This window comes from Glossina fuscipes, unplaced genomic scaffold (assembly GCF_014805625.2).
Source record: "Glossina fuscipes isolate IAEA_lab_2018 unplaced genomic scaffold, Yale_Gfus_2 121, whole genome shotgun sequence".
NCBI lineage: Eukaryota > Metazoa > Arthropoda > Insecta > Diptera > Glossinidae > Glossina > Glossina fuscipes.
In genome coordinates, this window is record NW_023998464.1 from 4,130,547 (window position 1) to 4,148,315 (window position 17,769).

General features: G+C 34.9%; 1 protein-coding gene across 1 annotated transcript in view; it reads right to left on the reverse strand.

Moving 5' to 3' along the window:
* The window catches only part of LOC119640364 (Down syndrome cell adhesion molecule-like protein 1 homolog), a 77,744-nt gene that overhangs the window by 29,045 nt on the left and 30,930 nt on the right, over nucleotides 1-17,769 (reverse strand). The window contains 6 exon segments of the mRNA XM_038038330.1: nucleotides 2,887-3,023; nucleotides 3,130-3,334; nucleotides 3,711-3,960; nucleotides 14,895-15,012; nucleotides 15,092-15,241; nucleotides 15,402-15,563. Of these exon segments, the coding sequence (XP_037894258.1) occupies nucleotides 2,887-3,023; nucleotides 3,130-3,334; nucleotides 3,711-3,960; nucleotides 14,895-15,012; nucleotides 15,092-15,241; nucleotides 15,402-15,563 (1,022 nt within the window).

Below are 17,769 nucleotides of genomic sequence, written 5' to 3' on the forward strand. Positions count from 1 at the left end.
TCGCATTTTTAAAAAGATTTCGCGTGAAAAAATACGCAAATCATCAAAATTATAATCGAGTTGTATTCCTTTGTGAAAAAGAATTGTAAATGCAATGACATTAGTTTTGCTTAAGAAAAAAAAGTAAATCATTACACATAAGCCATGATCAGTATGCTGGGCTATTGAGATGTACGACAATTGAAAAGTCGTTAAAACGGTTCGTGAGTACCTCAAAAATCATGGTACTGAAATCTTATCCCGTTCGTCCATGCTGCGAAAAACGCAGGTACCTGTTCAAGTCAAATAAAGAATTTCTATTAAGGTAACCCGCTCGATTTTTGAATTGGCTCCGACAATTATCCGGCAAATATACACGCGAATACTGAATACTATAGCTTAAGGGCCTTGTCCTAATATAAAAAGTGTTAAAAAAATTTTTTTAAAGTAGAAATCAGATGCATATAATCGTTCTACTGCTAATGAAGTACGTGGTTATATGTAAACACATATATATTAATATCTAAATTGGTCTATAGTACGTTTGAGCGGAATATCAGCAAGAAATTCGAACGTATCTAGTCAATATTTCTAACTAAGATGGGAAATTGCGAAACAAATCGTTGAGCTGTTAAGCAAGTAATTGGGGTACACTTGCTATGAATTTTTAGTTTTCTGGTCAATAGCAATTGTAAGTAAATGATCAACAATCCTATGTGTTGTAACTACAAATCTTCAGTCTATGTGGCTTCACTCGCCGATAGTATACAAAACGTTAGATCAACATATGAGCTTGAACAAGTAAAAACATTACCGTGGACCATGGCCGACCATTAAATACCCTACACCTTTTCGCATACAACAGGTATTCGTGGTCGAAAACGTGCGCCGATCCGCATCAGTGTCCATAGCGTACGTCCTCGGGCCAAATCAAGTTGGCATACCAAATTCCATCAAAATATCTGAAAAATTTGCGATTGACGGGCTAAACATAAGAATACAAAACGGACGGAGGAACAAACGGACTGACAGACATGCTTAGATTAGTTCAGAATATGGTTCTGAATCGATGGAGCCAATAAAAGCTGCGTCTACGTCAAGTCTTTCTGGATATTGTATACATCCGTACAAATTTAATATACGTTTGTAACACAAGTGATATAGGATACGAAAAGAGAAAAAAACAAAGCAAACGAACCATTTTTCGGAAAACAATTGCCAATATTGAGTGTATTTGCAATTAACTCTTAAGTCCTTAGGAAAGGTGAACCACACATCAATGGTCATTTTAAATGATTTCCATGTAAAATGTTAGTAACAGCAGAAGCTAAACATTTATTTTATTATAAACGAATGCGTGCACAACTTGGCGAAAATCTTAAACTTTTATATTGTGATAAGCTGAGCAACGTGTCATTCAAGTATGCAATCAGTGTTGAAGGTCCTCAATGTTATACTGAACTATATTGAGCGTTTCCTCAACTGCATAGTAAAACTTGACACATTTTCGATATAAATTTTGTACATTTTTCTCTTTTTTTACACCCACTACTGTAACATGGGGGTATACTCATTTTGTTCACTTCCATAAGAAGACTACAGAGATCCAATAACGTATACATATTCTTGATCAGCGTGAAATTCTGAGTTGATTTAGCCATGTCCGTTCGTTTGTTTGTGGGTGTGTTGCGTAGTGTTGGCACTCTCCTGGTCGTGAAAATGAAGATATCGACTTCAAGGTTGGTGGGAACTTTGCATGTTTCCGCACGCAGGTTGGTATTGAAAATGGGCCCAATCGGTCAGAGGGGAAGCGCGCAGTAGAACGTAAGCTGAACGCAACTCAGTTTTTTTTAACAAAATTTTTTGGAATTTTGCTCGTTATTCGGAAATTATTTAAGTTAGAAGGCTGAAATTCTCCACATTTGCATGTTACGAAACACTCTGCTTTTTCGGTCCAAAAATGAAACCAATCGACCATGCCTACACAAGGTTACGAGTAATTAAATCTTATTTTTTTCACTTCTGTGAGATTTTATGCTTGCTTATCATAAGGTAAACAAGACGGACTGTTTAAAACTGCTTCGCACACTCCTCAAATCAAGCTATATTATCTGTGTAGGAACGAATTAATTTTAAATGAATATGCGATTATTTTTTTCTTAATCACACCAACGATATGGGTATCAAATAAAAGAAGTTGGAGAGTCGATTGCGAAAAGCGTAGTAGTAGTAGTGAGAATGCGAGTTTCGGCCCTAGCCGAATATAACTTTCTTGGTTGTTTTCTTTGAAATCATATAAAATTATATTAACACCTTGTATAGCTAGAAAATGAGGAGTAACGGTAGGCTTTTCTAAAAAAAGTTATTTTTTAATTACTAAGGAGATGTAAGCAGAAACCGATAAAACTTTAACATGCTTAATGGTTGAACTCCTTTCATGCATACGAAATATGCATGGTTAACGATGCCAACATCCAGTTCCAGTGGCCATTAAATACATCTTTTATTTCACAAACACAGAGAGAAAAAGCTCGAAAACAAAAAAGGCCCCCTACCAGAGAGAATCATAAACATAAACAACACTCTAAACAGTAAACACATAGACGAAGCTATATATATTTAAATACGGTTATAAAAAGTCACAAGTGCTCGAGTCGATATCTGCTTCTGCACATATTTGAAGAGAAAAGAGAAAGTATGTAACGGTCATGGCCATCGCAAGCACAAGCTAATGCTGTCATGAAGTTTGAATATTTCTTTAAACTAAAATTGATGGTATGCTATAATATGCAATGTGACTGTGGGAAGTTAGAATTATTTTACAGCTTATGGACAACCATTGTTGGGTTTGGTTCGTGTTCTTATCTATTACATACATAACTGGTAAGGGCCAGAACGCATACTCACATTAGGTAAAGGGAAGCCATCTAAATGCCATATTATTTTCGGTGTGGGATTACCGGTGGCACTGCATTTCAACGATACCGAGGGACCAGGCTGCATAGTTTGCTCAATGAATTTGTAGATAAGTTGCGGTGCAACTTCTATGAAAACACAGAAGATGAGAAAAAACGGCAACAAAAAACAGAGAATAAATCTGCCCGCATGTATGGACATACACGAAAAATTTACATAAAAACCCCCACTTACCGCCCAAACGTAATTCAGCAGTTGCTTGCACAGATTCAATATCATTCTTAACCATGCACTGATACATGCCTTTGTCTTCTTTGGTAATGGAAGTGATGCGTATGTGCTCCTTTGATAGAAGACGTACCCGGGCACCGGAACGCAGAGGCTGACCATCTTTTAGCCAGGAAATGCTTTGCTTGGGAAAACCCGAAATTGAACAAATCTGAAATTCAATTTGACGTTAGTTATACGCACACATACATACTGAACAATGCCGAACAAACTAAAAATCAACGAAGCCGCACAAACGCACGTTATGAAAACTTGAACTATGCAAAGAAACCATGCAGACAAAGTAAGAAAACTTATTCAACTTTAGATTTTTTTGCACTTTCTCGTTTTTCCTACGCTTGGACTGCTTGACTTTAATGCTAACTTTTTAAAATAGTTTTATAGTATTGCATTTGTATGTGCAATTCCAAGGATGGTTTGTTTTTTTTCTTTGTATTCTGTATGCTTTTTTCTATTTTTATTCAATTAGTTTTTATTTTTTATTTTTTTTATACACTCTTCTTCAATTTTTTATTTTACAAACATACCAAATCTGCCGTTTTCCCCAAATTTACTGTTTGCACAGTGGGCTGTATGGCAGCAGTCAGCGGCGAGGTAACTGACACTTGCACGTCAAGTGTCTCGCTACCCTCCGAGTTCGTGGCCGTGCAATAGAAGGCACCATTGTCTGATTTGTCCATTGCGGTTATAATAAGTGTTCCATCTTTAATTTTCGCTCGTCCAGTTGCCAACAAATGCTGAATAGATTCTTCGTTATTTGGCCGTTTCGTTTGCCAACTACAATAACATAAAATAGAATAAATTACACTATCTGTCACACAATGAAAAAAAGAAGAGGAACACAAATATGTGAAAATGATTTCTATGCTTGAGAATTTGTTTGATACGCTAACGGCTTTAAATGCAATATTGAAATTTTATTTGAAATTGCGATCGTTCTGATATGCTAAGTTCGCTAACAATAATTGATCAATAACAATTACATGCACGCTATAGGAGAAAACCTGCTTAGACCCATCACACTTAATTAAAATTCAATATAATAATTTTTTTTTTTTAATTTGGAATCTATGTAAACAGGAAATAGGAAAAGATTATGGCACATTGAGAGTAATAACAGAGGTTATTGTTCCTCAGTGGGACTAATATAAGAACACAGACATGATGTTTAAATAAATTAAAACAAACTCAATAAACTTAGAAAATCCATTAAAACAATTTAAGAAGCAAAAATCATTAATTCCTAATAACAAGATCCAGCGCACGATGTTTTTTCAATCTCCTGATTTCATTGTATCCATGCAGAATAGATATTACCAAGGGATTTTCCTGATTACGGAGTCTACGGAGATATATTTAACAGAACGGCGTTGATTTATATTTTTGATGAATGGAAAACTTAGGTTTTCTTGCCAACAGATCGCGGGGCTGCATCAATAAAACTAAGAATTATTGATTGACATTTATCTCTCTGCCCGTCTGTACGCCTTGTTTTAATATGTTCAACCTACAATCTGCAATTTTGGAGATATATGAATGGAATTTGGGGCACACTCTCTGACGTGCTTTCGCCCAAGGACAAACGCGATTGAAAATGGTTTGGTTGGAAAACTTTTTCGTCCACTTCGCACGTCACATCTTATTTTGAGAAGTCATTCCGAGAATAACGGCAGGATGGTGTAGAGTATTTGATGGCGGATTGTGGTCCACTATACTGTTTATACTTGTTTTATAACTACTTCAAAATTGAAGAACCTACTTGTTGGCATTTCGCTTTTGACTTTGCTGGACTTTTTGGTATCAGTTGTGACAAGTTGCAAGTTATATATAGTTGAGCATAATCATGGATCGTCATCGTACTTTGTTTCCAAATTTTACATTCTAATGTCGTTCAAAGAACATCTAACTACAGGCGCAATGCTTGAGAATGTTTTGAAAAATTACAAAAAACTTCGATAGATTTATTTTTGGATGAATACTTTGGATATTTTGTCAAAAGTGAAATACTTTTTCTAGAATGTGTTCGGCAATGGTCCATTTTAAATTTTATTTTAATATATTTTGAAAAAGTTGCTTTGCCAAAGCTTTAGACACTCGCTTATTTCTTCTATAATAAGGTCATTCGTTTTTGTTTTCTGCTTCGCAATCCGTCTTTAATCACAACTTTAAGCTTGGTATTGTTATCAACATTTTTGGTCATAAGAGCCTTCTGAAGAGGCTTAGCTTAGAGAAAACAATTCACATTTTATTCCTTTTTCACTTTTCCATTTATCGAAACTGCTGTGCGGAATTCTTTAGTTAGATAATAAAACAAACGTGTATAGAACGTGCTACTATGCAATTCAATCCTTGATGCAATATAATGAATGCAGTCTGAGCAATGTCACGATGACATCACGAAATAAAAGGCAATCACAAGCACACATCGAATTGATTTTGTGAGACGTGCTTGTAAGTTTGGAGACCTCAAACAAAGCTACAAATTTATAATCATCTTATGAGTGGTCCGCAGAGAATTTTACTTATTATAGCATGGTATTGCGTACACAAGAGCTTTAAATAGATATTGAAAAGAAGTGTCCGTAACGGAAGAATTAATATCTCCACTACTTTTATGTGAGTTTGCGACAAATAAGCAAACTGCTAACACTTTCCATTAGAAATATGAAAATCATAAACCAACCTCTAGCTAAATATTTTTGCCACCTGTCTGACGGACATCATCTAAAGAATTATCTTGTTTTGCTTTTCTTGGTATTCCGATCGTTTTTTTTTTTTGAACAGCAAAACGATTAACTGTTGCTAATAGCATATAGTACGGCGCGGTTTACTAGATTTTAACAGTTAATAACAGACCACGGCTTTTTACTCCCACCAAACACATGTCATGCAAAAGCATGCAAATGCAAGGGAAAAATTGCATATGGGTTGTAAATTTTTTCACACACATTCTAGAAGGTGTAAAGCATCCATTAATCAAATGAAATTTTTGTTTATTTTTTTGAAAAATTTATCTCGTTGCCTGTTAAGAGCTGAAAATGCTGAAAGGGTGGTGTAAAATTGATCGGAAAATTTCAGACGACAAGAATTTCTTTTGAATGAGTGTACTTTATAGGAAGCGTTCCGGTAGAAAAGATCGGAAATTGTAGTGAATTATTTTTAGTGAACCAAGATTGCAAAGTCGGATTTTTTTTGTTGAGTCTTCTCAATGTAATTTCTATTTGTTGTTTAATTATTAGATCCACTAAGCTTAAGTGTGGCGGAAAACATTGGCAAGCCTGCTTTCGATATCGTCGGCTTTAATTGCAAAAGTTCAGCAATTATTTGTCTCTTTCAAGAGAACATAATAATTTATTCATTTCGTTGCCGGTAACAAGAATAAAGTTTTATTTTACATATTCCTTTGTTCATTTGTTTGAACAAACAAACCGATAGCCGCATGTTCATTTGCTACGTTTTTGTGATTGCCACGACCGTTATTAGGAAATAGGATGGGACAGAAACTTAAATGCATCTAACGTCCATGTATACAATATATATTATATTATATATAAATATATATATATACATGCAATTATTAACCTTGAAATGATAAATATGTATGTGTATATACACGTAGCATTTTTTAATAAAAAATAATCGAAACGATGAGAATACGATGAAAAACGTTGCTGAGCAATTGACTTTTATAACTTCTTTTAAGTTCACGTAAGAGCCATCAAAATTGATTTGATAGAGTTTCATTATTCACAAAATTTTCTCTTCAGTATGCATTTCACATCACAAGGACAGACACTCAAATTTAATCAACTACTTTAAAAACAGAAGTTTAAAAACGAATTTTAAAATCGAGACTCCCGCAACATGTTACCTACATAAAGGTACACATAACGGCAGAAACACCCACAGACGAAACCATAAAGTAAAATGAAAAACGGAAAATGTACAACGAAATGTGTATTCAACTGAATTGATATGAGACGAAAGAAAACAACAACAACAACAACAACAACAACAACCATTAAAATAGCAAATAAATGACAAGAGGAAAAATAAGAAACATTTCATATCGAATACACAAGAGATTCCAAAAGTTAGTGCAATGCGATACATGGCTGGATATAAAATACGCAGAAGGAGAAGAAGAAGAAATATATAACCAAACAGCACTGTCTCCTCAATTGCGACAAACGTTTCTCACACTTTTCTCTTTAACCGCCCTTTTGATGTTCAATAAAAAGAAAACGCGTCAATGCAAATTGCTTGTGTGTGACACTATTTCCCCAAGTTTTCGTATTATTGCTGACAAACGTCGTTTCGACATAGGAAGAATGTTTAAAAAAAAAAAAAAAAAACAAGAAATTGTTATATTAAGTTCGGCACTAGGCCCCTACATCTGATCGGAGCAAGTCAGCTCATCATCACATCATTCTTTCTAAGAAATTGATTTTATTTTGCTTGTTAATTGTTTAAAATGATGAAACTTTTATTTATGAGAAAAAAGAAAAGAAGGTTAAAATAAAAGGGCGTTCGTCGTACCCTCTACTGCATTATCGAAAGAATCGAAAAATTCAATGTTGTAATTGTTACTCGCTGCATCTATTCGCTGGAGAACAAGTTTAGATGCACCAAAATCTTTTACCTGGATTCGTTATGCTTCTATGATTACACCGGAGACCCTCGATAGAGGGAGAGGGAGAGAGAGAGAGAGAGAGACACTTAAAAACCCCACTCCCTACTATACTCCTTGCTTCTTTTAGACGACTAGTAACTAATACCATTTATAATAATTGTAAGTGTATAAACTGTAACTACTCAAAGAAATTCCACATTGAAATAGTCGAAACAGCAACCGTTCTTAATCGCGGTAGTATATTGTGTTCGTTTTGGAAGAAATTGTTCGATTTTTACCCATTTATCGTAGCCGAAGGCATACGATATACTCAACTTACTCTCTTGCTTGCTCTTGTAAGTTAATTTACTTGTATCCAATTACAAACACAATATCCTTCATGTAATTGTATATTTGGGCTCCCGTTTAATTAAAGATTGATAAAATATTAAGGGAACTCAAACTGTTTTTACATCAATCGTCTTGCTTAGAATTCGTACGCGCTAAAACAGAGATAGAGGGAACGATTGCTTGTGATTTCATTTATGTCTAAATTTCGTAAAAGTTGTCACAAAAATTATTTGTAAGGTACAGTACATGTCGTTACATACTTAACAGTCTAAAATGTCCTGTGTTCCCTTGACTTTTGTATTTTCATTTTAACCAAAAGCTTGTATGTTCCGTTGATTGTATTCTGTGTGCATAAGAGTGATGGCTGGCTTCGTTGAATTTTAATCTTGCGATATTTTTCTCTTGGCACAATGGGAGCACGGATAGTAAGATTGGGTAGGATATAAACTGAAATCATTAACCATCTAAATCTGTATATAAACTCAAGGAAGATAATTTCATATTTTTTTCGTTTTTTCGCTTTCTTATTTCAACACTCTGCTCTAGTGCACAACCCCTTTGTCTCTTTTTCCCTTTCTTGACCGTTACGAGTTCCGAAAACTATCAATCGAATTTTCTGTTGCAAATTGTTGTTGTCAAGTCAAACGTCTCTTCAAAGTTTTGTTCAACAACAAAAAAGATATAAATAGTACTGAAGTTGAAAGTTTTGCATAATTGAATAGTTTAGGATCGTACGGTTAACCGTAATACACTTTTCGACTAACTGTCAGTTAAGTAAGAGAATGAAAATAAAAGAGGGATATTTTGAGAATTTCAGTAATTTTGTATAAGTAAGTATAGAACTATTTACTTCCACAGGCATGTATCCACATGGAAACAAATACTTAGCCAGAGAAAATTTTTATAAAATTGCCACACAAAACAGAGCGTATGAATTTTAAACTTCGACATGTAACCGCATGCGAATGCTTTAAACTTTTACATTTTCTTATATCCTCTATACTCCGGTCTCAATAGCTTGTTGTTGGTGGAGTAGGGACTCTAATGTCACAAACGGTGTATTTGTGTATGTGTATTTGGTATATCATTGTCGTCTATGGAAGCTCGCATTGTATTAGGTTGCGAACCCTAAGAGGTATTTCTGTGGTAAATTGTTTTGTATGCTATCTTGTTCAGTCAAGAGGTGAGTTAGGTTGATTCGACAGTTTGGTGCTACAACTGATGTTGAAGTGGTTACACTCACAAACACACGCATCTCACTACACACACTCGTATATATAAAATAGTGTTGGTATAATAGTGCATCCTTGTACCTAAACGGAGCATTTCGCAGTGAATGCTCAAGTGTGTGATGTTGACTATGAATATCATCTTTCCCTACTCACATATACACATATATATACGCGCAAACACAAAAATCATGCACAAAAGAGAACTAAAATGGGGTTTACGTGGCTGGGGTTCTTTTTTTTGTTGTTGTTGTTGTTGGATATCTGCTTTCAAAGATGTGACTGTTTGCTTTTTGCACACATACATACGCAATCATTTGCTCACATAAAACTCCGCAATATTTATGGCCTGTATAAACTACGTACACACAAAGTTTATTCTTATTGCTCCTTTGCTTTCGTCTTCTCTTTTTTTTATCGTTCTGCATAATTATTTTTAAGCTTCAATTTTAAACTGTATCTGCTACCGCACATCAAACGAGGGAAAACGATTTTCAACTATAGTGGAATGTGTACTTCAAAAACTTATCCGAACGCGTATATATGAGTGTAGTCAAGTTAAAAATAAATTACTTTGTCACAGTTTTTTCATAAATGTGCCTCTGCAACGGATTTGAAGTTAAAGTTTTAAAAATTGTCACGTTAATGTAGAAAATTTTTGTTTTCAAGGATTCGGTTACTATAAACCAAAATTAATTTATTTCAATCGATCTCGTTGATCCCGACCTCTGCCCAAGAAAATGATCTAAGAGTATCAATGATAACATTTTTGAAACGAGGCAAGCTTTGTTGAATATTCTTTGTTTTTTACTTTAGATGAAGAAGTAACTTATTAATAACTAAAGCTACTGCAAGATGCACTCTTCTTTTGACAACTAATTCTTCGTATCAACCGTTTATATCAATTTTCATCGGACAATTTTAGAATTACAAGTTGCCGTCATAAGAAGGCGCGTATTTTCTTAGAACGTTTACATTGAAGGGGGTTTGAAAATAGGCCCCACCTTATCCACATTCTTTGCATTTGTTTACTACTCCTTTTCCCTGACTTTTCTTAAGTAATATTAAAAGTCACGACAATTTTTCATACAATAACTTTTTGAAAGTAGGCTTTTACAAAAAAAAATTCGCAAAAATGATTCGCTCGAGGCCCTTCTCAATAGCATTCATTCTTAAGTCAAAATAGGTCAGTCTATCATATGTTAGGAAAATATCTTGAAAATTTGCGACCGCTAGTGTGAATACAAGAACACATGGACATACGCGAGATTCGGGAAATAATTCTAAATCGACTATGTAGGTGAGAACAGCCGAATGCGTCCGCACAAACTTAATAGATATTTGGATGTTTGGCTTAGCGCGTAAACTTCTGAAAAATTGCAGAACAGAATCAGATAAACACTTATGCTAAGCATCTTGTTTTTATTATTATTTAAAGCAATTACCTAATTACTTAATTAGTCGTTAAAACATCGCCAGTTTTTTTTGCCCGCCATAATGCTATGCCCTTTAGCTGCTTAAGAATTGCCTAATGGGCGCGTAATATTTCTCATTGCCAATGGGCTAGTAGCTTGAATTTGCTGAAAGCATGCAAGATAAAGCAAGCATGTTAATCTTACTGTAAAAACCGATGACTTTTACAATTGAAAGCAATTATCTTCATTGTCATCGTTAATTACATCACCTTCTTCATTATATTTACGTGATATTCGTTGTCGACGGTCATAACATCGAGTTCACTATAAACACTATAAAAAGTTAAATGTTATCTTGCGCCAAAAAAAGAACAAATCCGTGATTTACGGAAGACAAATAAATTACATTTAACTCAAAACGAATCTTGATTGCCCACCCTATTTGTGGATAGCATTTTTAACGGGACAAACTGCTCTTTATTTGCGTAGAAGAATACCAAAAATTTCGTGTCTTATTAAGCTTTGTAAAAGATTTAGTTGAAAGGAAATTCGTTCTTCTTCTTCTCCTCCTCGCCAAACCCTCATAAATTTAACCTTGTTTAACTAATTTTTTGTTAATTTTATTTAAGGGGAGTGCCCACCGCAACAGCCCAAAACGAAAGCATTTTTTTGGATGGAGGGAAATCCAACAGAGTGATGAGGTTACTGACGACACATTTAAGTATTAAAATGATACTTTTGTTTTTAATATGTTAAAAATGCAACACAGCGGCTACGTTCGCGAGGCATCTTGTATTTAAGAAGCTCCAGGCGATGCATTGTAAAGTTGAATCTAAAAAAATATACCAGTTAATCTATAACGCATGCCTATACGCATTTTTGCTTGATTCCCCAGTATTTAAATGAACAAGTCCAATATATGACGCAAAATATGGCAAGCTTTCGTTAAAAGCTTTTGTTTAAATTTTCCCGCGTCGCCCGTATTTCAGTAGAGAATATGATTGTAAAGGTATTGTAAAAAAATGAAATGAATGCAATGAAAATTGTTGAACGCAACTCGAGGAACCATAAATGCCGACCCACTAAAAGAAAAAAATTAAGAAACTCCTCCCTTCCTTGCCGCACAATAATGTCATAAAGGCTAAGCAGAAGTCTACCTTTCATAAAACTAAGGATGGAGCAATCTAAAAAACACGGAACATAATCTGAGATAAGGCACATTTCCTCAAGGAGAACGCTTAGTAACTAAGTGGAATAATTAATGTGCTGACCGCTCTAGTTTTAATTCCAATGGGCGTACGGAAATTCAAGGAAAATTGACCCACAGGGAGTTTATATGTCTGTCGAAGCGTAACATTGATAATTATCCTCAGGCATTCTAAGCTGAAAACAATCTCAACATTTCCACCATCTACTCTCAGGACAAGATTTCGATGTGTACTCGCGAGCCGACAAATCACCACATGTTTTCACTTCATCTTAAGATCATTCGCACCCATCCAAGCAGAGACGAAGCCCTAGTAGCAGTCAATGTTGGCGCGGCTTCCTTCAAAATTTAAAGTCTTGTAATTTCTTTATAAAAGTATTTCTTTTCATTAACTCTTCCAATTACACTTCAATTTTAAGAGAATAGAAATGCACTGACATATTCAAATATTTCCCGTCATACTTTCTCCACGAAGATTTAAAGAGAGACATTGGGATCTTTTGAATCGCTCGCAACCTCAATCGATTTAACGGTAGCCTCGACGAACCTATACTACTTTTCTACCTATCACCGAAGAATGGGGAGTATGTTCATTTTGTCAAATGTATGTATGTTAACGCAAAGCTCACGAAGTGCACATATTCTTGATCAGCGTCCCATTCTAAATCGGTTTTACCATGTCCGTCTATCGGTCTGTGTAATATCTGTTGTAAACATTTTCGTGGCCGTAAAGATGAAGCTATCGACTTCAAATTTGCAGAAACATTAGGAGTTCCTGCACTCAAGTTGGCGTTGAAAATGAGCTAAATCGGTTGAAGCAGACAGCCACAGCACCAAGTAAACTGAGAACACTTCTGTTTTTCAAAAGGAAAAAAAAATTGATAAATTTACAAAACTTTGAACGTGTATTCTTTGGACTACGGCGTAGCACCTGTACAAAAATGGAAAAAATTGCCCCACCGACCCAATATTGTAATGTATCAAAATTTAATAAAATATCTTTACAATACGCAGGAACAAGCTTCAAAAATACCAAAAAGTGTACAAATTCTTGTCTGTTTGTCTGTCCGCCTGTCCAACCGTGCAGAATCTTTTGTAAACATTCTAACGTTAGCGAAAATGGGGATATCGCCTACAAATTTGCAAGAGAGTTTGGAAGTGACTTAAGCTTTTCAAAGGACGCGCCTACAACGCCCGCGCTCCAAAAACGAAAACTTTTATTTTGAAAAGAAAAGAAATCCCACTCCACGTTATAGAGCATGAAAATTTATTCCTTTCACTTTTTTGTCTTTTGAGGGTAGTTGTGAAGGGTATAAAAGATTCGGTCACGACCGAATATAATATTCTTATTCGTTTTGCTTTGAAATGCTTTTAAGTAATGTTTCCTGTTAGCCGCTTAGAGAAGTGCACGGTTAAACTTTAAGCCGCGTGCTCCCACCAGAGAGAATTTTTGCAGACGCTCTTTGCTGCATTGCTAAAAAATTTCTTTCCAATGGGGATTTTTTTTCATATATTCTAGAATGTTGAACGCCATAAAAAATGTTTGTTTTTTGCTTAATTTATAGTGGTCTCTCCAGTTTAATAAAAACGCACACTTTATTAAAGTAAAGGTGGTTTAACGAAGCAATAATAAATGAAGACATGTTAAACAAATAAAAATAAACAAATAAAATTTAAATGTTAATAATCTGAAGCATTGTATTGGACTTTTAAGATAAGTGATATTTCATTTTTCTTAATATATTAATGTTCCCGCAGATCACTTATTACAAGTAAGTAGAACTGTACGAACCAAACCTTTTGCGTTTACGAGAATAAGCCCGATATGGTAGAAATATTTTTTCATTTCTCTACAGATCGTTTTTTTGGATCGTTTGGATGGCCAAACGATGTACTTTCATAGCTAAATTCATGTAGATATGAAGCTTTCGCGAAAATCTTGAGTGACGATGTTAGTTCGGGTAGATTAACCTCAGTATACTTTCGCATTAACTAAGAACTAAGTGGAATCTAAAAATCACTGCCAGATTGTCTAACATATATGCCGATTGGAAGAGAATCTAATGGGCTAACGCATAGCAAGATAAATAAGAAGCGCGACTATAACCAGCGATAGTCCTCAGTGCGGTAGACTATACTTTAAATACGATTTTTGTGTGGTCGTACTTGTAGTACGAACCTATCCACTTTCTTCCTCCCCACTTCTTTCTGACCATCACCATAGTACACGTGCAGGGAATATCCTCTCGAGTGATTGCTCACATAAAAGAAGGCAAGCTCTTCTCCTATCGTTACAGATCATAAATTGACGGAAGAGAATGTAATGTTTCAACAACGACCCTATGAAAAGATCCTATGGGTAAAGCACACGCGACACCCGTTATTAGGTTATTGGGCCAACTGTCACAACTGTCACATTTCTCTAAGTATTGGTTAAAAAATATATGAAGTGAAAGCTGGTGATAGAACATAAAAATATGTAGATAGAGACAAAAAACTTCTATACGTTTTAAGCCAAAAGTTGGCCGACTTATGTGAAAAAGAGAAAAGTTTTCAACAAATTATAAAAATTACGTTATGTGCACCTTCTATGAATAAATGATGCATGCAAACTAGAGACGCGCAACAACTAACACTCGTAAAACAAGATTCATTACAACCTTTTTGGTGTTGGTGGCATAAAAATTTGCCTACATAAACACACTCTCCCTATAAACTTAAATTGTTCGCTCACTTACTTATTTCGCCATGTTTTGCATTCTGTCAGTTTTACACTTTATTATATAAAGCTTTTTGTTTTGATTTTTTGTAACTAGTAGCACAGACAACCAAAAGCACATCCGCTTAAAAAGTTATGTACAAAAACAATTTAATGAAAAATGAAATATGTGACTTACCGATATACAGGTTTGGGATTTGCGTATGCCACACATGGCACAACCACCGGATCGCCAACTCGTGCCGTAATACTCAAGCGTTTCTCGTTCATTATGGGGGGTACCAGTTCGCGCATTTCTTTAGAAAAATGACAAAAAAGAAAAACAGTAAAATACTTTAACAAATATCCTCCAACTAGCGACAAGAAGTACCTTACCGGTCAGTTGAATTTTTCCCACATTACCGCTCACAACGGAGTCCTGTGTCAGTTTATGATGTGTACGACAGCGATATATTTTAAGAGCATCCGCCCTTGTAATATTGTACACCAATAATTCACCAGTTGGCAGCATATGATTTTTTCCATCTTTAGTACAACGGATTCAGAAGAATTTCAATTTTATTCATAACGCCCGTAAAGAAGGAAGAGAACATAAAATTATTTTCATTTTTGCTAAATTGCATTACAAACCGTATAATCAATTAAAAAAAAGTCACACTTTTTCTTTTTGATTTATTACAATTACCTCCTTCCAGTGACGGGTATATATTGAAATTGGGTTCTTGCAACCAAGACGTCACCGTCACGTACTCCTTTACAAATGACGGTATATTGCATTTGATTAATACATTGCTACCAATAAAACCACCAGGATTTTGTACTTCCGGTTCATAACGTTGATTAACCACTGAAAATATGTACCAAATATTATTTAATTTAAATATATTTGCATACGATGCAGTTTTTTAATTAGTTACATTGTAAGCTCTATAAATGGACCCAAAGGCATTGGTGAAAGCATTTTAATCGTATTAATTAATGTCTACTTTTATTAAGGAGCTGCTAAGGTGTAAGCATGGGCGTAAGCGCGTCTAAATAGTCAGTGAATAATGAATACGCGCCCGTCATATGGATGACTACTAGTGCATGACTCTCGCTATAAGACTTATGAGAATCTTGCTTTTTCAGATCACACGATATTCCATCTATTAGACTAGCGTTATATTTAGCACAGCTCTATACAAACTTTAACTTCCAAAAGTGAAATTAAATTAACCATCTCATGAGATCATATCAAATTTTACAATGGAAATATCAAATGACATCCGTCGCCGTTTGTATCGTCGTATACCACGCATGTTGTGTATATATTAAGCACTCGTTCGAAGGGAATGCAAGTGCTCCAATATAAGTATAAGTACTTTCGGCCAAGTTTGAAATGAACTCTTGCGTTTAAAAAATAATATGAAAGCGCATCGAATATGGAAACGCTTAGTAACTAAGGCAGCGAATGGAAGAGTCCACCAAATAGAAAGAAATTCTTTTAGTGCTTTTAGCTAAAACAAACTTCGAGACGACCAAAACTCATATTTCACGGCATTCGGCAAGTTAGCACTTGTTTGAGGGCTGTCCTGACTTCAGTTAATTCTTTTACCATGGAAAAAAGTGAACTTTGTGCTGGGATTGGAGGCTATATTATTGTAATGTGAAACAACAAAAGAAAGTAAAGGAAAGGCTCGGTAAAAATTATGAGGAATCTGCCTTTTTAGATAAAATGATTAACTACCCTAGATATCGTTGCGCAAATATAAGTGATGAAAACCATTCGGATTGCAAAATTGAGTTTACAAAAGCAGCAAGGATTGAGAGATTATAGATAAAGTATTCGACGAAATCGACAAAATCGATAGTACGTAAGCTAGTTGTGGTCATACAAAGCTCATTTGGGCCTATGCCCAACATTTTGCACCGAATATGCAGAAAAATGTTATGCAAAATGTGAAATATTCAAAATCGATAAACAACGCGTTTAGCTGGTTACTTCAAAGAAGAAGATATGTAGGCGTAATTTATGTGAGCTTCTTTATTGATACCTAGCCATAGTAAAAGTGGGATTGACTGCCATGCATCGGAATCACATAAAGAATCGAAAAAATGAACATTGTCGAGTGTTCTCCATAACGCTCATGGCACATATGTAATAGACTACTTTGAAAAGATTAGAACGAAACCCGGCTTACATGATTCAGTGTTATTGGATGCGCTTAACAACGAAATCAAGAAGCCATGGCGACATTTAAAAAAGGAAACAATTTTGATTGCTAAGGGTAATGCACCAGCTTGTCCATCAAATGATGCGCAGGTAAAACTTAAGTTCATAAAAGTGCGAATTTGCGAATTGTATTCATTAGGTTTGGTCTTTACCTACTCTCACCTAATTTGAATTCCCTAAAACATGAACGTGTGATAAGCTCTTTGCGTCGATTAGTTTCGAAAAAGTAGAAGGAGACAAACGGAGGCGACTACAAATATCAGTTTAAAGCTCATTGAATTGCTCCAATTGAAAGCTTCAATGTTTAACTGATGAATAACACCAGTGATAGGTCAATGCTTGAAATTGATGCACTTCCAAGATCAGTTACGCGTTCATCTGCTTCTCTACCATTCCTGAACCTTTCATTTGTATACCTTTGATTGTACCCGTTTTTCATTATTATTAGATACCCTTAGTATTTTTAATTAAAACACTTTTAATGAAAACACTTATATTGAAAGATGCCAAAAACGTCAACTGGTGCTATTTAAATTTAGCAAACTTAAAATATTTATTAAAAATTTCACTTCTTTTTACCCGGTTTCGGCACAAAAAATTACAAACTACACTTGTCGCCATATAAAAACTTACTTTTTACAATAACACCTATGCCAGACAGGATGAAAAAACTAGATCTATGATCCCCCCACCATTTGGACCCGTTTTCATTATAAAATATTAATAATTAAACTTTTTTGTCAAAGTGCTTACTGATTATGAAAGTCATTATATGGAACGGAGCCTAAAAAATATCCAAATGTGGTTCAAACTTGATCTTGATAATTAATTTTTATGTCAT